The 27,555-nt window shown below is 39.2% G+C and overlaps 1 protein-coding gene across 1 annotated transcript in view; it reads left to right on the top strand.

The window, feature by feature from the left end:
• Nucleotides 1-722: 722 nt before the first annotated feature.
• Nucleotides 723-27,555, top strand: part of LOC146671673 (ras-related protein Rab-26-like) — a 59,088-nt gene continuing 32,255 nt past the window's right edge. Inside the window, exons 1-3 of the mRNA XM_085404025.1 lie at nucleotides 723-1,227; nucleotides 2,919-3,029; nucleotides 26,773-26,814. Of these exons, the coding sequence (XP_085260151.1) occupies nucleotides 1,042-1,227; nucleotides 2,919-3,029; nucleotides 26,773-26,814 (339 nt within the window). The 5' untranslated portion in view covers nucleotides 723-1,041. The remainder of the gene's footprint in view (nucleotides 1,228-2,918; nucleotides 3,030-26,772; nucleotides 26,815-27,555) is intronic.

The raw sequence follows: 27,555 nt of genomic DNA, 5'->3' as shown, positions 1-27,555 counted from the left end.
TTATTGCTATACCGCCCTCTTGCGACGCATTGTTGAAATCACGTTTCAGCTGTTTTTCTTTTGATTATTCATGTATAAGAGAACCTTTTAAAATTATTTGTACTGACCTGCAGCCACACGCCATGTATACACAGAGAGAGAGAGAGAGAGAGAGAGAGAGAGAGAGAGAGAGAGAGAGAGAGAGAGATACATACCAAACAAACAAAAAATCTAAGCTAATCATCAGTATAATACATGGAAATGTTGGCGCACTCACCTTAAAACGGCTTCTGTAACACAAAGTAGGGTAAGCTTATTACTAAAAAAGCAAAACTAGCTGCTTTAAAAGCAGTTCTGTTTTAAAGTATAATGCAAATTATTATGAGGCTTTACAACATATCACCTTTATTACATAAAAATCAGACTGCTGACAGAGAAATATCTGAATGCTCTGTACTTTAGCACACACTGACCCAAAGTCCTGCAAATATCAAGGTTTCATTGAACGCAAAAATTCGTTTTTAGGTGGAAGAATTCCTTGCACACAAATCTGTAGCAAAGCTGTGCCGCTGATATTTTATTTTTTTATTTTTGTTGTTGTTGTTGTTCCTTCTCTTCTTTTTCAGGACCACGGAGAGTGCCCCTGACCCCGTCGATTGGAGGTTATGCGTTTGGAAGTCACGTGATTGTGTTTAAACCTGAAAATCCCCCCTCCTCTCTAAATCGACTTCAGCTCTGCCCCCTTCGGCTTTGCCGTTACTACGCGCAGTGCTGAAGCTGCTGTCCTGGAAAGAGCAACCTATCAAGAGCAGGAAGCGGCAGATCAACAACGGAAGCGACAGCGATTTGCGACAAATTCACTCCTACTTTGAGTGGAAAGGTGTCGAGGAACATGCGTTTAACGCACAGGTGAAAAAAAATCACCTGATTTAACTTCTTCGCTGCTCCAACTTTTCAGCCCTACCTTGCGCAGATTCCGGTTAGATTTGCTTTTTGTTTGTTTGTGTCTGTTGAGAATAGTTTTTTTTTTAAAGAAACAAACAAACTATAAAATCTTGAGACATGTCTCGCAAGAAGGCAGTCAAAGGCAAAGCAGCGACCAGCAGCCCGTCCGCGGGCAGCCCCTCCGGGAAAGGGACCGGGAAATCTGCGAGAGGAAGCCCGGGCATCGTTCAGATGAATGGTGTAGTCCATCCCAGCAGACCGTCCATCAGCAACAGCAGCGAGTTTTATGACATCGCTTTCAAGGTAAAGGTGTCCACCGATGTTACTCAGTCAACCCAAGTCACGCAAAAGTCGACTGTGTTGGAGGACTTTGCATGAAAACATGAAAGGGTGCGGTGGGGTATAATTTGGGAAACAACACACCTACGAAGGTCAAAAACTAAATATCGAGCAAATGATATGCATGCTTTTGTGTATGTGTGTGTATTTTAGGCACGATAAACCCGATTGTAGTCTACTTTATCCCTGCTGCTGCCGTTGTCCTGCCCAGCTTTCATTGTCTTCCGTTTTACCACCACCTTTATCATTTAAACAGCAGCGAACCCGCGATAGCAGCTGTGTCAATAAACAATCGATAACCCGGAGAAGGGGCGCATCGCACTACAACAGCCAACCAACAAATTATTTGCTCCTTCCGTGCAACCGGTTAATAGCACGTTTTCCTCAGAAGCAGGATGAGTTGTTGGTATACACAACCTAGTGTGAGGGTACTGGGTGTGAGCTGCCACTTCACCTCAACACAAACACAGATTTACACCCACAGATTCCCTGTGTGTACTCCCAGCGTAGCTTCAAGGGGCCCTTGCCACCTACTCCGTGTTTTTGAAGCAGCTGTTTGATGTGAGAGGAGAGATGGCTTTGTGTTGCTTTTTTTCCATTTGAAAGAATGGATTGTTCCATGTAAGCCACTTAAATGAAGGGCTTCTACTTCCATATTTTCAAAAGGTTGGATTAACCTGTTTCAGTTTGGGCTCAGATTTCTACTGGTGAAAATCTCTACTGCCTGGGTTTTCTTCAGTAGCATCATATGCTGCCACACTGATTTCCTACAGCTCTGACAAGTGCTTTCGAAATTCTCTCTAATCCTTCTCTTTTGATTTCTTTTGATAATTCAGCACTGGATTATAGTCCAACCTGTAGATTCAAGGTTAGCAGCAGGCTTTTGAGAGATTGCACTGTACCTCTATCTGATCGTGCTCTAAAAAGTGTCATTTGTCGGGCATTTTGCCATGTTCCATGTATTATGGCTCTCTCTGGTCAATAATCACATTAAATATAAGAGAGACAGAGAATCCAAGCACCTTCTCTTACACACTCCTTCAAAGGTCTGAATATGGGTGAAGCTTCTGAGGGAGGGGTCATAAAAGAAACAAGATTTTTAAAGATAAAAAGAAGTGGGAGCAACTCCTTTTTTTTTTTTTTATTCTCCTTCCTGGTTCTTTCGTGTCCTCTCTGCTTCCTCTCTACGGACCCAGGACGCGCTTTTAATTTCCATACTCCAGGTCCCAAAGTGCCTCAGCTAAACTGATAATAGTAATCACATAAAACCTTTAACCCAATCACAGCTCTGAATAAAAAGAGAAATGTACAGCTCGCTTTTCTGCAATAAAGTTAGCCGCGTACGAATACATCATGCACTTACAGAAAGGCTTTAAGGACATCAACTGGCCGCAGCAAGGAGTCACACATTCATCCACGTACACCTTCTTCCGTGGCCAAGCACCAGAATACCAGGACTGATTTAGCCGAATGATTCAGATGCGGCGATGACAAACAATCAGACGCTGATAGTTAATTAAACAAATGAGCAACAGCTCCCTCCTGTTCATGCTAATTATTTCAGTTATTTCTGGCATTTACTTTTTTTGGGGGGGGGGAGGGGGATCATATCCCTCGCATGCCTCTAACTCACTCCTGCTGGAATACCTGTGCAGGTGATGCTGGTTGGAGATTCTGGTGTGGGGAAAACCTGTCTTCTGGTCCGATTCAAAGACGGCGCTTTCCTGGCCGGCAGCTTCATCTCCACTGTGGGCATCGACTTTAGGGTGAGTTTAAATCACGAGAGCCAAACAAAAACGAACATAAACCAATTCCCTGCACACATGCACTTTCATACACACTTTCAGATTGTGTTGTTTCTAAATGGGGCCATATTCTAATGGGATTTTCTTTTTAAAGCTATTTAGTCACTTTACATGTCCCAGAACTCTGACTATCTCCTGTGTGAGATGTCTCACAAGATAAGATATTGATTTCTTAAATTAGTTCGACATGCTTTAGTTTTTTAGTCTCCCTGGGCAATCACAGTGCCTATCATGTGCCAGTTTCATGGTCCCACATGGGCAACTATAGAGAAATTTATCCATGTCTTCATTTGATCACATTCAGATGTCTATGCATGTGACAGAAACAGGTGTTCACTTAGGTGATACTGAGAATCATATTTGCAAAAATGTGCTACTTTTAATCATTAAGTCATAAAATGCTTTGTTCTGTTTGATGCACATAGATTAAAATAAAAGTAGAAACAGCTATATCTTTTTGCTGTATATTCCTTTTCTTGATAGAATCAGACAGATACAGTTGTGGTCAGTTTACTTGTTATCAGAATGATTGTTGTAATAATTTTGGGTGCTTTTAAAAGATTTGAACTGTTCTTTTTCCAGGATGCAATAATTATGCAGCACACATCTTTAATTACTTTTTTAAAAAACAAGAATTGGGTGTGCAATTTGAAATTTTGGGGGGGCTTTTCTCTTCTCCACACACATTTTAAAGTATACATACAGGCTTAAATACACACACTTACTAATTGATGCTGAAGGCAATAAAACATTTTTTAACTTGACAAGGCCCAGGCTTATTAACATCATCGTGATCATGATTGACTGCAACTGGTAGGTTCTCTTTGCCAGCATAAAAGGATTTGTTTGACAGAATTTATTGGACTGATGTACTCAGAACAATGGGAAAGTCCAAGCAACTCAGTGAAGAGCTAAGAAGGAGAATTCTAGCTTTACTTTTGGTCACAATGACGAGATGTATGTTTAAAAGATGATAAAAGTGAGGCTTTCGCCAGCTGTCAAGCAAGGTGGTGGCACTGGATCATTGCACAAGGTGTATGGAATAACGAAAAAAGAGAACTACCTCCAAATTCTTCAATTTCACTTCAAATCAACAGCTAGACAGTTGAAACTTGAGACGATCAATAAGATTATTGAATGGCCATCCTAAAGCTCTGACCTCAACCCTACAGAAACTGAATTTGTGGACTACGCTAAAAATCCAGGACTGTGATGAGAAACCAATTGATTGAAATTGCCCCTACCATTTCTGTCAAGAAGAACATTCATGCCCATGATGAGTGACTGCAAATCAGTTCAAACTCCACATGTAACCGAGAATAACGTAAAAATAAATCTTTACATGTTCATGCTGAGATATTTTTTGCTTGTTTTTGACTAATTAGGTTCACTGGCGATAGTTCAGCAACATGGCTGGGTACAAAAAGCAGTTGTAGGAAAGTTTGGTAAGGTTTGCCGTTGTGTTAAATGTACCCCAAAGCACTTTACACATCCAGTCATCCACCCATTCACACACTGGTGATGGCAAGCTACATTGTAGCCACAGCCACCCTGGGACGCACTGACAGAGGCGAGGCTGCCGGACACTGGCGCCACCGGGCCCTCTAACCACCACCAGTAGGCAATGGGTGAAGCGTCTTGCCCAAGGACACAACGACTGAAACTGTCCAAGCCGGGGCTCGAACCGGCAACCTTCCGATTACAAGGCGAACTCCCAACTCTTGAGCCACAATCGCCCCAGTTTAAAGAGTAAACTGAAATTTGTCGGAGAATTGAGATGTGATTAATGTGACTGCAAGTCATCACTACATCTACAAATTCTTTACCATAGAAAGACACAAATTTATATACTGTAAGCACTTTCCCCAGAAAGTAGTGTCATCAATACTATACTACTGTAAGCACTTTTTTATTATAAGCATGTGCACACACTGCTGATCTACTTGTAGCAGCTGTGTTGCTTTCAGTCTGTATTATGTGTTTAATCTCTTATTTCTCTAAAATTAAAGCTTTTTAGTTTTAGCTTGCTTTGTAAAATCACCGACAGGGTTTAAATGCAATTCTGTTTATGTCACAGGTTGCACGGCTTCCCAACTTTTTTGGGGGAACAGGATTATAATATTACATAAATGTACAGCAGTCTAGTAATTTATGTTTGTGTGTGTCCCTGTGTGTGGTAAACTAAATATCCAACCATTGTATAGTCCCGTGTGGGCTGGACGAGTTTGTGGGTGGGTGAGCGGTTGAATTATTTACTTATGCAATGTCTCTTATGACACTTATAGCACCGTAATGCTGATGCACATTTAGGCCTCTCCAAGTACAGAGGAGGCCTCTGTCTGCTACATTTAATGCTAATGGAGGAAAAAGAACCGGACGCATAAAGTTTAGCACTTACTCAGCTCTTTTGCCTTATTGACTTATTATTTAATCGCAGTGTAGCACAGAGCTGTATTACGTGAATAATGATCTCTCATCAAAGCTCCCTTTGTCTTCTACATGGTTTCACGTTAAGCAGTTCAGTTCTTGAAACAGATCGCCCAGGACTCACGAGGATCGTCTGCAGTTCTATTTCTCTTATTATATTTTGTTGGGGTTTTTAAAAATTTACGTTTAAAACAGATCACCGAATGATTATAATTACATAATCTCTTAAAACTGGACACGGATATCTATGTAAACATGAATGTGAACTTGTTTAAACAGTGACAACAGTGAGCGGCTTATCTGTTTGTTTTTAAGAGAAAGACCAGGACTTTGTTGAGTTGGAGGGAAAACTTGAAGGTCTGTGGTGTTTGTCTTCCCATGGAGAATACACAGAGAAAGGAAGAAGGATGGGGAGTGATTCTTATTTTTAGGACAGACAGTTTTGATCCCCTTTAGTTGGTGGGAAAGAGAGGCAATTTGCTTCGTATGGGGATTTGATCCAGTTCTCACTTCAAAGCTCTCCAGCAAGACGCAATGTTTTCCTTTCCCCTCTTGTTTATTGCATTCTCATCTCATTTAAACCTCAACATGTTCTCGGGATTAGAGTTGCACTAGTACACAGTTTGGCTTAAGATACAGTGAGTGTGAATGCAAAATGTGCTGCATCTCTGCATTTGTGTTTCGCTTCAAAAATCCATGCAGGATGCTTATAAAGGATTAAATTACAGATAAGAGTGAAAGGTTAGACCGTACCTTGCTTACTGTCATAACACAAATGGGAAGCAGACATAGCTCTCTATTTCACACTCATGGCGATGATATGATATCAACCCTACCAGGTTAATAGGGTGAATTCAAGTCTCTAGCTGCCTAATGAATCACACCAAGAAATGTTTGTGTCGCAGATGTATCACTGGATCCAGAAATGCGTAATTCTGTCTTTCAAATGCGTTTCTACTTTCACATCACTGTTTTGCACATGTAAAAGTTTTTAGGAACTAAAATTTTAACCAGAGAAGTTCAGTTTTCAGGGTAATGAACTGTCTCTTGTTATAGTTCAATTGAAATTGAAAATTTGCATAAAAGTGGGACAAGTGATCATCTTCAGAGTCAGTGCGTTGACAGTTAATACAAGTGCTAATGGATCGAGACTTTGCAGGTATTAGTGTGTGTAAATGACTTGTTACCCAAGCAAAAATTAATTATGACAGATATTAAATGATTGTTTTCAGAAATCACACGAAATAAATTTTGATATTTTACTTTCATACACTGTGTTGCTAAAAGTTTTTGTCTACTGTCTGATGTCAGCCCACCCTTTGCTGAAACAGCTTCAACTCTTCTGGGAAGTCTTCTATCAGGTTGTGGTTAGGACTAAACTGTAAAGGCCACTCAAGTTCTTTCAAACTAAACTCATTCATTCATGTCTTTATGGGCCTTGCTTTGTGCACTGGTGCGAAGTCATGTTGGAACAGGAAGAGCTCATCCCCGAACTGTTAGCACAAAGTTGGGAGCATGAAATTTTCCAAAATGTGGTATGCTGAAGCATAGGAGTTCCTTTCACTTGAACTAAGAGGCTAAGATGAACTCCTGAAACACGACCGCACCACAATCCCCCCTGCATCAATCTTTACATTTGGCACAATGCAGTGAGACAGCACAGTTCTCCTGGCAACCTCCAAACTCAGACTCGTCCATCAGATGGCCAGACAGAGACGCGTTATTTGCCACTTCAGAGAATTCGTCTCCGCTGCTCTAGAGTCCAGTGCCGGCATGCTTTCTAGCACTGCATCTGACATTTTGCAGTGTATTTTATGACGTAAGGTTTGGACACAGCCATAGAAACCCTTTCCATGAAGCTCTCTACACACTGTTCTTGAGCTAACCTGGAGGTCACATGACGTTTGGAGATCTGTAATGATTGACTGCGCATCAGCATCCCCTGACCCCCGCTCTACCACTTCCTCACTGAGTTGCTATTGTTTCCTATCGATTCCACTTTGTTACAATGCCACTAACAGTTGACTGTGTGGAATATTTATAAATTTCTCAATGAGAAATTTCACGATTGGACTTGTTACACAATGGCTTTCTAACACAGTACTGCTGAGTGACACATTCTTTCACAAATGTTTGTAGAACCAGTGTGCATGCCTAGGTGCTTGTTTTTATACACCTGTGGCCACGGAAGTTACTAGAATGACTGGAATGGGTGAGTGACAGCTTTTACAATATAGTGTATGTTTGTGATTTACACATTTGCCTAACAAGCAAATGATTCCTGGTTTGATCCTGTGAGAAATTTTGGTGTCGCATCAGAAAGGGCATTTGACATTAAAATCTGCCAAATTAAACAGTCTACCTAACAAGAGGCAAAGCAACTAAGGAAAAAAATCACAGCATAATAACTGGAATATTATTACAAAAAGTCAAAACAATGGACAAACAAAAAAACAGCAAGGTTTTTGTTTCAAATTCTTCTGGAGACGTCTCATCTTTTTCAACTCTCTTATCAATCTCCCTCTGCGCCATCTGTGAAAATCTACTGTCCTGCATTGTTATATCGCTGAAAAGCATGTGAAGCTCCTCTTGGTTGTGACTTGAGCCCAACTAGAATTGCCATGTGCATGTAATATGCCAATATTAGGAGGTGCACAACACCAAAGTGCAGAAGAAAGCATGCACTGTGCACAAGGTTAACAGAAGTGAGCATAAACTACCTGTATTAGTATTAAGTCCATCAATCTATCACCAAACAGTATTTAGCATGTCAGCCTGTACGTCTCTGTCTGTTGCAATGAGATTTTCATGCACTGAGAAACCAATATCAACTGTAATTGTTCACATCCATCATACATTAAGTTTTCCTTCATTTTCCTGTCACTTCCCTCACTGGCATCCCGTTTGGCATTTCATGCATATTCTTGCTAAAAAATAATGTTTTGTTTATCCTTTTAAATGCTGGAGCCTGAAGGGATGCATTTTTTTTTCAGGTTTAACTCAATCCCACAGTTCCAAATAGCAACAGGGAATTTATCTGAATTTAATTCAGTTTTATTTTTATAATGCCAATTTACAACAACAGTTGCCTCAAGGAGCTTTATATTGCAAGGTAAAATCCCTACAATATTAGAGAGAGATCCCCAACATTCAGATAATCCACTATGAGCAAGGACTTGGCAACTGTGGGAAGGAAAAACTCTTTTAACCGGAAGAGCCCACTGCCTTATCGGGCTCAAGAATGGGCAACCATCTGCTGCGACCAGCTGGGGGATAAGTGGAAATTATAAAAGCTAGAGAAAGAAAACAAAAGTTAACAAAATGTATTTATAGCTTAGATAAGAAATGTTGTCTGAATGAAGAAACAAAGGGAAATGATGCCAGAGAGAAAAAGAAACACAAAATGCTCAAAAAGAAGCCATTACTCCAACAAACCTTCCTTTTATGCCTGTACTTGGAAAAACAACCTTTCCTGCTGCTTCTTTTTCACAATGTATTTCATTTAAGGACAACAGAGAGAAGGAATACTTCAATCCTTCATTTGACAGAGTGGTTGAGAGAAGAGCATCACTTCTCACCTCTAGTAAGAGACAAGGGAGCGGCTCTCAGCTGTCAGTTATGTCTGCTGCACCCAAAGTGATAGATCTCTTATGCAACCACAGATTTCGCCTCGGCTGGGCAGTAGTTTCATTTTTCAGCATGTATTTCTATAGTAGTGAAATGAGATATGGGATGTTTATATGAAGTTTATATGGATATAGTTTAATGTTGTATTACCTAACCTGTTCTTCTGTAACTGTGTGCTTGTGTTTCTGTCCTCCCTCACATTCTCCGAACAGCCAAAGCCCAGTTGAAGAATTCATGATTATCTCAATATTTAAAGCTATATGTTGACTCAGTGTGACAGTAATATGTGTGGGAAGAACACAGGTTCAGCAGCCATTGTTTGGACTATGTTTCTCTTATCCCCTTGCACTTACGGTGCTAGAATTAGACAAAAAGGGTTAAACATACTGAGCGGAAACACCTGATCAGTGAAATTGTCATTTTTAAGAAAATGTCTTAAAAAAATATGTCATAAGACCTATATTGCCTATAACTCCTGACTAACGTTTTCTCATTCAATGGGCTTAAAATTAATGTTTCTTTTTCAGTTTGTGGTGATCTGCAAATTGTGCTTTACAGTGTGTGTGAATTTATGAATCATCCTTACCGACTGATATGCATATGTCTGATCTCTGAACAAAATTTCCAAGGGGCTCATCTCGTACTGGCATGTGGGCTAACCAGTATACTGAAAGTTGCCCAGTGAGCTAGGAACAGATCATTTTAACTCTGGGGGTTGGTCATATGGCCTTATGTCACTACATTTCAAAGAAACTTGCAATAATTATATAATTGATGATTTATATTTAAGGCGTCCTTATTGGAGATTGCAACTTGCAGGCATCAGCATCTATAAGTGAGCTGCTGTCACTGATGTCATATTACCTAATTTGAAGTGTGAATCTACTGAGGTGCCAGCAGCTGGAAGGTTATATTGCAGTATTAGTGACGCATTATATACAGCTTAATGCTTTAGTTTAATAGTGACAAAGTTAATGTCAAATGTCATTTGGATCCCCCCTCTCCATCCCCACACACTTGATTGTGACCACAGCTGGCAAATGCTCTAGCAATACTCGATGAGTTATTTGTTGACTTTTGGGGTATCACATCACCAGCTGCTAGCATCCCTTCTTCTTGTGCCTTTGTAGCCTTATTGTAGTTGCTGGTGTGCCTTTTTTCCTTTAAGTAATGAACAGTTGCAAAGAATGTTGCTTTGCTGGAGGTTTTTAAAGTAACCTCCTTTATAGCTAGTAAATTGCCATTGGAGACTGACACCCAGCTCTCGCTCTCAGACATAGCTGGGCTTGGTCATTATTGTGTATGCACGCAGATTTTTGTACAATACAATACAACTTTATTTATATAGCACATTTGAAACTGAAGGTACACGAAAGTGCTTCACAACAAGGTTAAAACATAAATCAGATGGTTCTAACATCACATTTTTCTGCTCTGCTGGAGCACTTAAAGCACTTTAAAGAAGCAGTTTTTTCTATGTATGTATGTATTTGGCATGCAGACTGGAGCAGTCAAGGATCAAACCACTAACCTTCCAATTAGTGTATGACCTGCTCTACCTCTTGAGCTACAGCTACCCCATATAATACTGGTATTTTAATTATACCAGTATTATCGTGGACTTTATGATATGGCACAGCCCTAATAAATATCTTTATTTCTGAGGATTAAATCAGTTACAACTGACCACAGACTACAGCCCAGAACAGATGAAATATCACAACACAGTCTCAGTTCTCCAGTGTTCTAGTAGCGCTCTGTCTAGGAGTGGTCTATAAAATGTCCCTGACACATTTAAGAGACATGGATCACATCTTGAATACTAATTAATGTCTTCCTGCTTGTAGTCTGTATTGTACTTAAGACCTTTTATCAGTGCAGTGCAACTCTAGGCAAGATTCATTCATGCTCTTCAGCTACAATGGATGAGTCCATGGTTATCACTGCGTTATGGGATGCACAAATATCGTTGCAGTAGCCCTGTCCTGGTAAACACTTTAATGCGTGTAAGAGAGTCAACCATGTTTTTTTGTGAGTCATAGAAAACCAACCTCTTTCTGAGCTGGATAAAAGAATGAAATGAATAATAGGTTGTGTTTTTGGTGGGGGGGGTTAAATAACACACCATGTTACATAATGCATTTACTATACTTCAAAATAACTAAAACACAAAGTACTGTCTTTGCCTTCGTAAAGCTGCTTTCAACCGCTTCCTTATTGACAGGGCGTGGCCGAAGCGGGTGGCTCTGCATGTTTGATTTGGCTGGTGTTTATGGCGGATGCTCAAGGAGGATCTCTCGCTTGTTACGCAAATATGTAAACCAGTACACCGTGGAGCCACCTGCCCCTTACTGTATACTAATCATTATTCTTATCTGTAAATGTTCTCTAATATCCTCCTCCACTATCTTTTCCGCTTGCCTACAGACGTCACCTGGCACTTTCTCATTTGTACTAATGAACCTCAGACTCACGTGTGTCAGGATTTTCATACCTCACTGATGACGGAGAAGTATGTAAACATCAAGCTTCCATTTTTAAGTGCAGCAGGCGTGATTCGCACATTCACCAGGGAACAACATTGATTCATATTTCACTTTCCGCTGATGTTATTTGTGGTAGTACTTAATATGTGCAACATATGGGGGTGGGGTCTATGATGCAGGCAAACTGCAGAGACTTCCTACTACTGTTATAAAGACAACGAGAGGTAGGCTCACTTTTATCTAAGTTAATGTGGATAATGGAGACATTTTTGTAATTGAAGGATTTCTTACAAAAGCTGGTATAGTCATTATCTTACACTGTGTCCATTTACCTTCATTTATCTCATGGGAATTGCCCAGTTAATTTTACTGAATTAGTCATCAGCAGCAATTTATTTATAATTTATCTTTTTTCATCTGTGAACAGAGCAGATGTTGAATAATTCAAAGAAGTCTAGTCTTATTATGAAGGTAGTGCTGAGGATTGTCTGTTAAAGTGTGTGCATTTACGTGACAGTGAAGATGGGTGTGTTCCTCCTGCCAATGCAGAAAGCACAGAGATATGACAGAGGCAGCGGCAGCACAGAGAGCTGAGAGAGAAGGTCAGTGGTGTTACAGAGGATTTGAATCAGCTGTAAATTATGTTGTCATCTTGGCACAGGAACAAAACATATCAATGAGTATGAATATGTTACATAATGAGGATGAAATGTAATGATTAATAGGGATTAGAATATTTCTCTGTGCTTTAGTCATTTCGTCTGTGAAATGTCAGAAATATCTATATTTTAAAACAGGACCTTGAATGAAATGCACTGAAACCAAGTCTTATTCGTGTCTTAAAAGCGAGGAGTCTTACCACGATGCAGAGGCCTGAACAGTACATGATTATTTTAAGTTGCTGCCATGGCTCAGACTTGTTTCAGCACATACCATGTCAAAGCAAATATCCTGGTTAGATTTTTTTTTCCCCGGCTCAGACTGTGATTGGTAGGTATTCACTGTTACTGAAAGGATTGCGTTGCTTCTGGTCGAGTCACTTGGCAATAATAATTTGGCCCTTCCAAAAGTCACTCAGGTCAGCACGCCTGCCTATTTTCCTCACTTCCCATGGGCTGAGAATGATAACGACTGTTCTTTTATGTGGTATTCAGACTTGGAAAAAGCACACATTCTGAAGTAGAAGTACAGCTACTAGAATAAAGAAATACTCCAGTAGAAGTTGATAAAAATAATAATAGTAGATGGATGAAAACTTTAGTCATTTTTTAATTCTGATAGTTGTAAACGAAAAACAGAAATGTGTTTTAGAAAAACATCTATAAAACAAAAAAAAATGGCATAAATATTGATTAGGCAAATCTGAGATGGTCTCAGGGACAATCCAGCACATACTGTAACAGCAGTGTGTACAATGCAAGCAGGCAGGGCATAACCAAGTGGCCAGCATAGTGTACAGGAACATGTATGATAAGTATGGCCAGGAAGCCCCATGGTCAAAATGGGATAATAGGGTGGTTGAGAATAACGAGTTAAGATCCAGACATAGTAGTGGTGGACAAGCAGAGGAAGAAGACTGTAGTAGCAGAGGTAGTTACACGAAGTGATAGCAACAAGAGGAAGAAGGAATAAAAGATACTCGAGAAACCCGAGAAGGGAGCCAGAAAAGATGTGGACGGTAAAAGCAATAGTGCTACCCTTAATTATCAGAGTACTTGGAGTAGTGACCCCCAAAATGGGTAAGTCGCTCAAGCAGATTCCAGGAATGACATCTCTGCCCAGAAAAGTGCAGCCCTATAAACATCAAAGATACTGTGCAGGACCCTCAAGCTTGAAGGATAAAGACCACCCACAGGGCGAGTGGGAAATTTTTATATATTTTATATATAGCTACAACAGAACCGAAAGGGAATTTACAATGGAAAATCCCACAGTATCAAAGCCTGAAGGCGGCTCATCAGATCATAAAGTGTGACCACAAGCATGTTAATTGTTTTTTCACCACTGATAGAGCCATGCACCATGAATTTGTCCCCCACAGTCAGACTGTCAATGCAGAGTTGTAGAACGTCCTGAGGCATGTGAAGAACATTTGCCACAAATGACCTGAGATGTGATGCGTGCCCATGTATGCGCCCACTCACTGTTTTGAGCAGTGATCGCAGTGCATAAGATATCAGGTCCTAAAACACATGCTCAGTGCAGCTTTACTACAAAGATGCTGAATGCTTAAAGCGTTGTTTTTTTTTGTTTTTTTTTAACCAGTTCCCTTTTGATTTAAAGTCATTTCATGTCATTGTGACCTTTCTAATTCTTAATGGAACTAGAAGTGTAATAGCTGATTTACTGTCTGACCTCTCACTCCAATAATACTGAGCCAGTCAACACACCTTTATGTGGTTGTCTTCGGTAGTTTGCAGTTGCACTGGAAGGCATATTTTAATCTGTGGTCAGTTGTTTTGATAGCAGCTTTATAGGTAAATGGGACATGCTCAACAGTCGGTTTATCAATCTTAAATTGACATTTTAGTGTGATTATCAGGCAGCGTTATCTTTCCAAGTAGATAATTGTGTTACGGACACACACATATGTACGCAAAATGTACAACAGCAACCTGATAACGATGCTCAATAGGTGTGACGACTGTTAAGGAACCAGGGGAGATAAACGCAGGCAGCAGACTGTGTGTCTTACATCAGTGTTTGCACATACGCTGCAGGTGGGCTGTTCTAAAGCAACATTTTTTTATAAAAAATAGGCTGCAAAGAAAAAAAACGCGCAATATTTTTAGCAAGCTTTAAAAAATGCAAGTGAGATAATAAAGAAAACATTTTTTCAACATTAATCAACATTAGTTCATCTGAAACAGTTTCTTATGACTTCATTAATTGACCTTTTTTCTTTTTCTATTGAATGTGTGAATTTGTCACATTGTAAAATGACACGTTAAGTAACTGCAGAAAGTACATTTTCTTTACTTTTCTTTATATTTTCAAATCTGTTCTATTTTATCCTTTAACTCCACTAAGTTTGAGGATTTAGTATATCATTTTTAAATATAGCTAATAGTAAATTTTACAGATTCGGATAATAAAAAGTATAATAGATGGGATGTGTGGCATCAGCACTAATGCAAATGGTCTGTTTTGAGCAAATAGAGTGCTGACCATGAAGCAATGTTGTTGACTCACCAGTCATTGAATGTTCTTACCCTGATGCAGGGCTATCACAGAGAGACGGACAACCATGGGCAATTTAGATTCACCAGTTAAACTGAAACCAGATCCATTAATATTATAATTAAAAGTAATATATATGATTATTTAAGAACTTCTCAACAAAAATAATTACATCCCTCTGAACACACAACTTTCACATGAATCAACAGACACATTCATGCTCATGGTGTGAGCCACCGTCCTTAACACCGGTGAGTCATGAGCCAGACCATCTCAGCAAAGGCACTCTGAAATAGACTAAATAAGTACAAGTATGATATGAATCATTTTACTTTAATGCTGGATGTGTATGTGTGCGTGTATTTACCCATTATTGACTGCAGGTTGCCTTTGACTTCTGTCGTCAGTGTACACACTTCATAGCTGCTGATTGTTGACCTTACTGAGTGCATTATTATGCACTGCATTTTAAGTGTGTGTGTAATGGCTAAAAACTGTTTTATGCAAAGTAAGATGAGGTCATCATCTTTAGATGGCGTTGGGATGGTGACTCATGCAACAAGTGGATGTTAGTCATCACATCATTACAGCAACTCAGTTGGTCCTCAGGAGAAGTAATAACATATTTTTGATAATAATTTTGCTCCAGTGATGTGAAATACCCCTACTTTCTGTTCTGTTGTGTTTTTGCTGTTGTTTTTCTGGGGGAAAAATACATGTAATTGTTTGCAACTCCTGAATGCATTACACATCTTTACTTGTAATATTTAAGTTCTTTAGATGATTCAAACCTTTTCTAAACTTCTGCTTCTGCTGTTTTCTCAAGTGGTCAGAATTTTGTATAAAATGTGAGAGTCTATTGAAAGAAAGCAATGAAAAGATGAAAGCAAGACAGCAGGGAGAGACGCATCTTTGGCATGTGAGAGGCTGATAACGGACCCATCATAAAAATCAAGCTGTGGCTTGATGATTGCATCTTCTTTTCTGAAAGCTTCCGCTTCTCTTTGATGTATCACCTGTCAGTGTGCATGTCACTGACAGTGCATTGCCTCTCTGATAATGGTCTCTTTGCATCTGTCTGTCAGTAGTTTCCAGCATCTATACTTTTTTTTATTATTTATTTTTGGGTAGTTTGTGTCAAGATGCCTGAGTGATTTCTCCATTATCCACTCTCCCGCCTGCCAGTTTGTCTGCCCGCCTGCCTTTTCTGAGTAGGTGGAATTAAAGTGCCAAGCATAGTCATGCACTGCAAATGGCAGTAATGGGGTTTTTTTCTTTCTGCTTTAAAAATAATTTGAATCAAGATGAACTGGGCCCTAAAATGCATATTTGGACACATTAAAAACGAGAACTAAAACAGAGAACCAATATGCATGAATCTTTATAAGTAAAATTTTGTGCAACTGTTGGCAAAATGTTACCAAAGTTAACTGAGAAGAAGGTTAAGGTTAGTGGAATTCCTTATGTTTTGCATACTTGTAGAGAAGTAAGCAAAGGGCGAAGATCAAAGATTTGGGCACTACAAGAGATTTGATGGCTCAGAAGAGTTTTATAAAGATCACTAACTTAAACTAGAGCTTAGACGACATTTGAGGAGTCACTCTGCAGTCGTGGGTTCCTCTACAAAGCTGCCTAGCATTCGAAATGTATTTGCTGTAACTGACACCCACAAAGCTGGAGAAGACAATTATACAACAAGGAGGTGTTTTTAGCAGTCATAGTGAATCTTAAGTGACTGTTATTAGAAATATTGGAGCTCTGGTGCACTGGGCAGCAACACCTGCACATAGAAGACCGAGTCATGAGAAGAAAAGCTCAATAACAGGAGTTTGCAAATAAATATCTAAATGAGCCTGAAGCTTTTCCTGTATTCAGAAGTTAAAACTGAATTTTCCATCATCATATGTTTGGATATAAAAAGGAAGAAAGCTACACCCCATGGGGGGAATTGATCATTCGTTGTTTGTGTTGCAGCCATTGACGTGAGGTACATTTCACCAACATCTTCTGGAAGCAAATATCACACTGTCTGTATTTTAAAGGTTCTGCTTTTGCCATGGTTTTCACAATCCTGGGACCTAAACGCCATCAAAAAAAATCTGCCGCCAGACATTAGAAGAGTAATACATATGAGAGGCGCCCAAGAATCTAACAGAAGTGCAATGCTTTTGCAGGAAAAGTAGGAAAAAAATCCCCCAAACAAAACTAGAAGTGAAATACTTCTAAATGCTACAAAAAGATTCTCCACGCTGTGATTTTTGCAGAAGGTAGCGCTACTGAGATCTACAAATCTTTTCCTTTTAGGCTTTTTCCCATTTTCTTATTTTGAAACTGTAAAAGACAGAGAGAAAAGTGTTTTGCTCAAAAAGAGCTTTTTTGGAAATCGACTCATTATTCGCACCCTGGGTTGTGACTGTAAATGCGCATGAAAATACCTCTTTGCTTGCTTGTCACTGTTTATGTTGTAGGGCTAAGATATTTAGCTGTGTTTTATATGAGTCCCAGTCCCTGCTAAATGAAAAGTATTGGGCGAGGGTTCACACCTGCCTGGAGATGTTTGTAATTAATGGCAAGCAGCTTTGCCACCTGCTGCCCTAATGTCACTCCGATCTAGAGAGGCGAGCCCTGAGGAGCACGATGAATATTTAATGATGACATGAAAGAGGTGGGGGGTGAATTGTTTGACTGTGGAAGCATCAGTCAACAAGCTATGAGAGACAGAGATTGTTAAGCAAGATAAAGCAAAGGAAGATGGTCATTTTGTTCTATGTCTGTCTGTCTCATTTTTGTGAGTGTGATATTTGTCAAATCTCAAACACCTTGAGGGACCTTCTTGTGGTTTAGTTGAACTCCAGAATGAACTTGTCAGAATTTGTTGTGGTGTCATGTGAAGGTCACGGTGACCTAACAAAACACATTTTTGATCTGCTTTGCAATTCAACGACAGGGGAATTATTATTTGTGTCATCCCAGCATGTGAAAATACCAAGAGATAACCCTGACAGGGGACATGTGTTCAAGTCTGTGTAGATTTGGTGTATTTTTGTATTTTGTTCCATACTGAACTACGTTTTGTTTTTGATGATTTGGTTCATGCAACCAAATCAAGGAGCAACATGGGGAAATCAATATCATTAATAGCAAAGTAGTGATATCACAAATCTAAAAGTTTTCACAAAAATTCTTCTTGTTTTGCCTGAGCAATATAAGCTAAAGATGATGCATCAAGGGCAAAGTATGACTTTTTTTTTCTTTTTTAAATTGGAAAAGTCCTTCTCTTATAAGAGTCCTAGATATGAAATCCTGAGGCTTTACACTTCTTGGAATGCAAATCTAAAAAGTTAGCCAGGAAAAAAAAGTGCCTTAAGTTGATCTACTGGGACTACATGCCTCCATGTCGTGCATTTTAACCAATGCTGTACTGACAAAATTGGAATTTATTCTTTGCCAGATAGATCCCAGGCTCTTTCCTTGATGTATTTTTGTTTTGTTTTGTTCACCTGTGATTTTCCTCAGCACATTGAAGAAGCATACTTAATGGCAGCAGTAATAACAGTTTGCTGCATTTTGCAGGTTTTCATCTGAAATGCCCCCGAGGCCTTCTGCTCTTTCAATTAGTCTCAGTCTCGAACTTCGTCTGGTCACCCAAGTGGAAAAGTCAATAACAGCAAAGGTTCCCGTTAACCCACTGAATATATACAGTCACAGGTGCTTTAACGGGTGGACTTTTTCAATCAAAGTCATGCACAAAAATGTACTTCTTATTTTCAGGCACCTCATGTTACTGCTTCACTGCTTTGCAGACATTTGGAAGCATACAGGTAAAAACATTATTGCCGCAGCAGCTATGGCCTTGCTGTTAATTGTGCAAGGTCAGCAAGTTTAGCCCATCCATGAATGAATCCCATATTGTCTATAAGTTGCACAGTGTTTGTGTGTCTGGTGTAATGTAATTTATTGTGTTTTCTGTGTCTTCAAGAGGTTTTTTTTTCATTGCATTTTAATAAAAAGTCCAATATTTTTGAATTGTATCTTGTGGCTTAAAAATGCTGATCAAGCTCTACTCTGAATGTGGAGGAGAAGAAAGGATCTGTGTGTTCAGTTATGCTTCAATAACATGATATTTATAAAGCATCATTTATTCCCTTAAAAAGTTAAATGTGTGCAGTCAGCCTTAAATAACAGAGCTCTTGCTGTGCCCAATTCACTCACACTCCATTATGATGATTACACTTTACGCTGAGATACTAAGGAGTTACAGATTGGCATAAAGTAAATGTCAACGATGAAAGCTAGCAATGTAAACTTGCCACCAGCTCAGTCCCTATTTTGACTTCTGACTTCAGAGCTGCCTTAATTTTCCGTGGAATAGATTCAACAACACGCTCAAAATATTCCTTAGAGAATTTAATTGAGGTACTGTTATGTAATTTACTGATTAGTTATGTGTGTCAAAGAGCGGCTGAACAGGTGTACCTAATAAAGTGGCTGGTGAGTATGTATCGTCTTTTGGCTAATCCAGTGTGCTGAAATCAAATTTCAATTTGAATGTAATGTTGTGCTACACCGGTTTTAGCTGTATACATCAGTGACTTCTTTGTAGCTTCCACAACACAGATATAACTTCAGATGTGAACTGAAAAAGATGCCGCGATGACATGAAGTCTTCTATTTTACATTCACAAAGGGATAACTAGTTAAATCTTTGCCCTTTTGTAGCGGACAAACTTTTTGGGGGTTGCATGAGGAAAAGTATTCAGTGCAGAATGAGCCACTGTGGTGACCCCCTGTGAAGGAGGAAGAAACCAAAAGTATCTCTTTCTTCTGCTTTCTGTAATAGCAGGACTGGATGTTTTTGTGCAGCATGTGTGAGAACATGCAGCATATCTCTGTCAACATAACTCAGAGAGCTTGACAGCTTGGAGTTGAGTTGACTGTAGAGTCCTGCCTTTCTGTACTGTATGCCAACATGCAGTTTTTAGCTGATTACCCCAGGGATTTTATTTCTGGTGTCTGTTTTGATGGCAGGGGCCCACGTGCATCACATTAAAGAACAGAAAAATATTTGTTTCTGACATTGATGATCTTAACTTGAGTTCCAGTCACCACTGCATTCTACATTGATTTACTCTCTTTTACATATGGGTTGTATCACCTGTCTCATGCGTAACCTTTTTGTAGACATCATGCTCCTGTTAGCAGTCTCATGCTACAGTCATTAATGTTTTATTGGCTCACACTTCAGAAAGCTCCTCATACATTTGTAATTTATGATCCCTGTAAGGTGCTGTTAGTCATTCTGTACTAATGTGTACGTTCTCACTCATGAACCGTTGGGGAAAAGAATACATCCAGCATCTGACTGGTCAAGAGGTTTGCATTTGAAGACGTCCTCTGCTTGGAGGGTGATTGAAGCTGACCTAAAAAGTATAGCAAGCTTCTCAACTTCTCAAGCCTCCTGTGAGCCAATTGTAATTACACAGAGCAGAGCTGTGTCAGGCTGTAAGTTGTAGCTTTAGAAAAGTCTAAAGGATGGTGGAAACTGTGTCTGCCAGAGTGGGATTGACACTCTTTAATCTACAATACCTACATTTTCTGTCCCACAAAATGTGATTCTGTTATATAAGCTGCTCAAATATATTATATTTTATCCAGCTCACTGTTTCATTACATTCTGTTCTGCCTGATTTTCCTATTAACAAATCCAACATAATTATCAGTGCAATCAAGCCTCAAGAGTAACCACCCAAAATACTCAGCCCAGTGTTATCGTGAGTCTTTTTTTATGGGTCACTAAATATTCATGAACCCTCCAAGCACATTACAGATAGTTTTTAGACACAACAACAACAGGGACGTGGTCCTTTGAGACTAATTCCTATCAGAAAACACTTAGAAAGTAGCTTCAAGCTTGAGTTCCCCATGAATATGTATGGCGTTCCTTCTTTGTGACTCTCAGGGAGGTAGATCAACTGAAGACATTAACAAGGACCATATCTATTTCTAAGTGCCCTGCTGGAGGATTAGCAGCATCTAGTCAGGGCTGAATATCTTGGGTTTCTCCTCAGGGATCAGGGAATTAGAAGGTCATCAGCAACTCTCAGAATATCCCAGAGGGGATGATGTTAGGAGGAGGCTTTTCAGCATTGCCACAGCACCGACTGATATAATGCACATTGGCATAGTAGAACAATGAAGGGCATCTTGACCTCCTCTAGCAGACATTAACTCACAGAAAACAGAAATTCAATGTGAAGAAATGCAGTGCTGTGTCCTATGTCTCTTTATATTTTCCTTCCTAGTAGCCTGTCTTTCTTTTCGTTTTTCTTTGGACATTGGCTACTTTTTCAGTTTCAAAATGGTTATTTAATTATTTTTTTTAAAATTCTTTGTTAAACCACTAAACACTGACTTATGAATCATTCAAGCATAAAAAGCACCTAAATTGAAATATTTGCCCCTGTGACCACAGTAACAGTGGTGTTTTAATGCATCTGACACACACACACACACACACACACACACACACACACACACACACACACACACACACACACACACACACACCATATGGCTATTTCTCTGAGGACATTAATGAATGCACTCCTAGGCCACTAACTCTCTGCTAAAACCCACACTGTACCTCACAAAGAGAGCCATATGAGTAAAAAAATTAATGATCACGAAAGCTTCAGATACATATAGGTAACATAAGGGATGACTTACATGTTTAAAATAACAGAATTTTTAGTAACAGGAAATAAAAAAACAGATGGAGTAAGAAGAATTAAAGTAATAAGAAATCATAGAAAGGGTTTGAAGGGAGGCATGATGTAAAGCTAAGTAGGAAATATAAATGAAAGAAAAAGGGATGGAGATGAATAAAAAATGAAGAGAAACATGGAAAAATTTGGAAGGGGAAAAAGAAAGTAATTAAAGAGAGAATAAGTGAAAGAAGAGAAAAGTAAAATGTGGAGATAGATGCAAAACTGAAAGGAAATAAAGTAGGAAAAAGGAAACATTGGAAAAAGTAGGAAAAGTTAATTCCTTGTGTGTGTGTGTGTGTGTGTGTGTGTGTGTGTGTGTGTGTGTGTGTGTGTGTGTGTGTGTGTGTGTGTGTGTGTGTGTGTGATTTCAGTTTTAGGTCATTTCACTACAACTTGTGATTTTAGTTGAAATGTTCACTAACCTTGAACTTCTTTCTGGTGTAGCAGCTGATTTAAGTTTGGGTACTCTCGAGTAATAAAATACGTCACAGATGTCAAGCAGTGTGTTTCAGTGTACAGGGAATTTTTTCATTTGGACTACCTGGTATGAGTTTTTCCCCTTTTTTTGGATCCATCACTTGAGTTTACAAACATTTTTCAGCATTTGGTAAGCTAGCTATAGTTTCAACTGAGGAGCAGTGAATCGAGAGCTAGATTACTTCCTTGTTTCATCTCGGAAAAAATATAGCTGATTTCCTCCAACTTGTACAGACTCTTATTCATTGCATTTAATGTGTTAGATGCCCTGTCGAGTAGCTACAACCTATAATCAGTATAAAGTAAAATCTTTATTTTATTTTTTTGTCATTAACACTGTGAGTTGAGAGTTGTTTTTTGTCTCAGTAGTGCTTCTGTTTTCTAATCTAAAGTAGGGTAATAGCAAGAAAAGACAGACAATAAACAATGTATTTTAATGTTGCTCATATTTATCTTCCTCCATTCAGTGTTTACCAGGTTCAAATGAACTATAAAAGTCGTCTGATCCCTCCAAGCATCTGATCCCTTGTTTTAAAGAAAACTTTGATTTTCCAAAATGTTTCCTACTGTTTGCATTAAGTGACTGAACAGTCAGTGCTTATCATTTTTCTCCAGGTTTCCCAGCACAAAGAGGCTGAGATGAATATTGGCACCTCCATGCCTGAGAAACATGGTCTTTAGGTAACTCATACAGAGTGTGTTACCCACTCTTTATGAGCTACTGCCTTAGGTGGAGGAGTTAGAGTATATCAGGGTTTTGTTAATGTGTGGCAGAAAAGCAATGGGGCATTGACAAATGGATGGTAGCAGCATATTCAGTGACACAAACAATGTACACGTATACAGTGCAGTGAAGAAAAAGCTGAGTGTGTCGGTAATGCCGTCGATTTACCCTTGACCTATGCCCACAATCTGTGGGTAGTGACGGAAAGAATGAGGTCGTGGATCCTTAAAATACAGGGAAGAGCTTCCTCCAGGTTTTGTCGGACCTCACCCTTTGAAATACTTTGTGGGGGGACTTTGTCTTTTAGTAGGGACTCACTGCAGAGCCTTCTGTATAAAAATGAGCCAGCTACTGTTTTGGTTTGTTTTGTTTTTTTTCCTTTTTTTGCATGGAGATTCTGGGGCAGACCAAGGACACCCTTGACTGGCTTGAGAATGCTTCAATTTTTCTGAGAGCTAGAGGAGGTGGGTGAGAAGAGAGAAGTCTGGGCAAAGCTTCCCAGACATACATGGATGGATGGATGATGGGGTGGCAATGGCAGGTGGTCAGTTCTCCTACTAAAGTAGATCTAAAGATCTAGTCTAATGACTAAAGTCACTCAAAATATAGACTGTAGAAATTGTGTCCCATAAGTCTGAGCTTTGTGGTGTTGGTGAAATGTCTTGATGACTACTAGAATAAATGTTGTGACACTTCTTGCTGACTTTTGTTCCTCTCAGGAAGAAAAGTACTAACTCTGGTGAAAAGTATCATTTTTACTAGCTGGTTTTTTTTGGGGGGGGGGTTTGGGTTTTTTTTTTTAAAGTCGATGATTCAACAAGTGTAGATGGTTCACCACCACGTGACTGGTATGAAGTTCTTTTTATGAAATGCTGTTAGTTTTACCAGATATAGCAAAATTTTAACTTTTGTCTCATCAGTCCACAGAATACCTTCCCAAAAGTCTTTGGGATCATCATGATGAGGTTCTTAGGTCAAAATTCATGATTCAACAATAACCTGAACACGATACAACACGACTTAGGCTACGTTCACACTGCAGGCGAAAGCTCATCAAATCCGATTTTTTTTTACCCATATCCGATAGGGCTGAACGATTATGGAAAATAATCTAATTGCGATTTTTTGCCCCAATATTGCGATTGCGATGCGATATGTGATTATTTTTTAAGGTCTTTGTCTTCTGTATTATTAAACAAAGACAAGCAATACATCATATAGTATGGCCAATACTATATTACATTAATTTTAAACTGTTCTTTCCTGGAAGACAGACCTCTGTTATGATGACATGAGGTGATGCATGAATTGATGACTGACATTTTTATTTAACTTCTTCAATCACAACAGTATATTTGAACATACACAATAGTTTATTTTTAGCTTACAAACATCTGAGCATAAAGTGCTGACAAGGAACCCTGGTGTAAACATTAAAATGAAAGTCAGTACAATGTGCAGATTGCAGAAATATACATAAAAAAAATCAGTGGCTTTACCACACTCAGTTTTTCGACATCTGTGAACTACTAGACAGTCATTCAATTAAAAAATAATATTAAATAAATAAAACTAATAAATAAAAAATACACACATCTTACTGATCTCTGCAGTCAGTAACATTACACATAAAGTGCAAACATAATAGCAATTGTATAAACACACACACAAACACGCCTTTAAAATTTAAAGGCGTGAAATTGGACGGTCTAGCCTTCTGATTAGCGTCACCGCTGTCTCGGTGGAGTTTAATAAACTCGGCCGTCTGCTTCTTGCTATCTAAAATATAACCAGACACTGGCGTAAATTCTCGACTGTCTCATACTTCTGTTTAATAAGTTTTCTGTTTGACGTTTAGTCAGCTGTGTGAAAACCAAGGAGGAACCCACCCGGGGGATTAATAAAGTTTTATTTTATCTAATCTAATAACTTTAATCTCAGCCAAACCGATTTACTCACGAACAAACAAAACACTGAAAAAAGCCCAACAATAACATTTTTAGGTTGTCTAAGTGACTTATATATTACGTTTAACCCGAGCAGCGAAACTCCGCGGTGATCTGAAAATGATGTGCCGGGAGTTGTGCCGTTCTCGGCCGCATCAGTAACCCTCGAGCTCCCGGCTAGCTGTCGAGCTGGTGGGTAGCAGACGCCTCTGAAAACGTCGAAGCACTTTTGCAAATATGGGATATCTTGATAAACCGAGCAGATATTTGATGTTTACACAACTACTTTCTCGCCTGAAAATATTTTAAAAGTTTATTTTGTGACCCAGAAAGATTAGTATGAGTAATTTTAAAACTTAGTAGCGGCCGCCATTGTTGGAAACTGGAGTTTGGCTGGGCCGCGCTATGAATTCTGGGATATGGTAGTAATTTGGACAGCCTTCGGCGCGTCGCTGTGACGTAATCGGTCTACAAATGCGGCCTCAGGAGGATGCAGCCCATGAATTTGGACATGTCCAGAGTATAATCGCAGCCTTTGCGGTTAGAAAATTGCACTTGATCATGTCGCGATATTATCGCAAATGCGATATATCGTTCAGCCCTAATATCCGATCATGGTATGACAGTGTGAACGGCACAAACCCGATATTTTCAAATCCAATCTGGGTCACTTTCGTATGTGGTACTGAATCCGATACATATCTGATGTTTTAGAAAGCGACTGCTGTTTGAATGGTCATGTCGCATTAAAGCAGTCTTTTCCGTCACTGGCACAAGACAGACGCTAATTGTCAGCGCCCGATAAGATCGTGAACGCTTCCTGGCCATCCAGTGTAGATGTTAGTAAAACTGTTGGGAAGACATTTTATTTGTACCGTATAATCTGCAGATACTGACAGAAATCTGCAACTATCCTTTGAAGCACCGCTCCTCTCTAAAACAGCAATAAGGATAAATATTAGGCCATATGTAAATAACAAAATAACTTTATAACTTAAAGCAAAATTGTGAAACGTAAAGTCTGAAACAAGTCTTTATATTAAGGGCCATCAGTCAAACAATACTGTTTGACTTCTAAACAGAAGGCGTTGTGTGTGACGTCTTCTTTTGCACATGCGGGCCGCTTTGAGGGTTCACACTACAGCACGTTTGCTGTCCCATTTTATTTGTAGTGTGAACAAGCAGACAAAACAATTGGATTTGATCAAAAAATCAGAATTGAGCATTAAGACCTGCAGTGTGAACGTAGCCTGAGACAAGGTCTGCAGTTCTTTAGATGTTATTGGAATAAGGTTGGTAGGGCAGCCAAGGCCTGTCAAGGACATTGTTTCTTTAGATCATGGTATGACGTGTTCCTTTTTTAGATCTTTTAGCCTAGTTCACTTTGTCCGAATGGTTTTATTTATTACTTTATTTACATGATGATCATGGAAGAAAGCGCGCGGAAAAACTGTGACGTTTACTCTTAGGTCAGGTGGACTACACAGTCCACAGTACGTCCACAGTCAGGTGCACATATGGACTACAGTGACTAGTGTTGATCATTGGGTTAAAAATAAATATTTCTGTAAATGAGTCATGATTTTATTTTATTTTTTATTTTATTTTTTTGAACCAAATCTTTTTTTGTATAATTTTGACAAAACAGAAACCTGATGGAAGGGTGTGAAACCGGCTGTCAAGACCAGGTCAACCTCAAACCTGCCAGGTCCATTTGGCTGAGCATCACTGAGCTGTGTGTTAGAGCAGATTGAATCAGATCAGTGGAGTGTCTCCATAAGATTAATAAAAAAAAAAGGCAGGTAAGGAGAGCAAAGGGGTTAATCCTCTGGAGGAAAAAGGCGAGGCTGCTTCAAAAAGGGGGCAAAGTAAGGTGCACACATGCAATATTGATTGAGTGGAGAGGAGACTGTGGAAGGAAGAGACTAGAGGATGCTCTACACATACACACATCAGGGTGCTTGTGCCATATACAGAAAAATATTGTTGCAAGTTGGAAAACATGCCTAAATTTAGGTACTGTCATTTACATCACTGCTTACCTACATCATTTCTATCTTTCATTTTCAGAATAAAGTGCTGAACATTGATGGAGTCAAGGTGAAGCTCCAGGTAAGAAATCTAATTTATTAAGATAATATTCTAAAAACATAGTCTGGTATATAACCTGTCCCTACAAAGGTGGAGATTATTGACAGACATCTTGAAATGCCATATTTATTTACTGTTAAATAAACACGTTGATAGGTTGAAGTCATTATCATAGGTCTGTCATAGCGAGTAGAAAACATTACTGCCATTGGAGCCAAACTCTGGGGAGATACAGCGCTGATGGGGGAAAAAGACTTAATGAGCCAATTCCACTAAGATTGGAAAACTTAGTATCAGCCAGGTGATTTCTGTTCAGTGTTATGACCCTGACTGAGGTAAAAAAATAAATCTGACAAAAGAAATTTTTACTACTGTATATATCCAATCTATGGTATGAGCTTCAAGCTGCAAATTGGGTAATATTTCTATACTAATGATTATGGACCAAATTACAAATAGAGGTGGTTGCAGTGACCAAAGATGTTTTGGCATCTTTTAGTGAAATGGCCTGTGACTGGTTTGGTTTAACCAATCATATCAATATTTTTACAAACCTTGCTTCCAGCAACAACTTTTGATACTCAGTATAGACAACCTCCCTAGCAACAGATAGAAGACTGATGAAACTGACTAGCTGGTGATAAAATATGAGCTTGAATTGGAATTAATTTACACAGTACCCACATTTTTCCAATGTACAGAAAGTTGACTTTAATTAATACCATCGTTTTTTGTTGTATGTGAAAAGTACAAAGGAAATTA

This window comes from Rhamphochromis longiceps, linkage group LG4 (genome assembly GCF_057381845.1).
Source record: "Rhamphochromis longiceps isolate RC_006_pf linkage group LG4, R_longiceps_female_GT1.1, whole genome shotgun sequence".
In the NCBI taxonomy this organism is placed as follows: domain Eukaryota; kingdom Metazoa; phylum Chordata; class Actinopteri; order Cichliformes; family Cichlidae; genus Rhamphochromis; species Rhamphochromis longiceps.
Note: the sequence above shows the minus strand (reverse complement) of the source record. Positions and strands in the feature narration are given on the sequence as shown.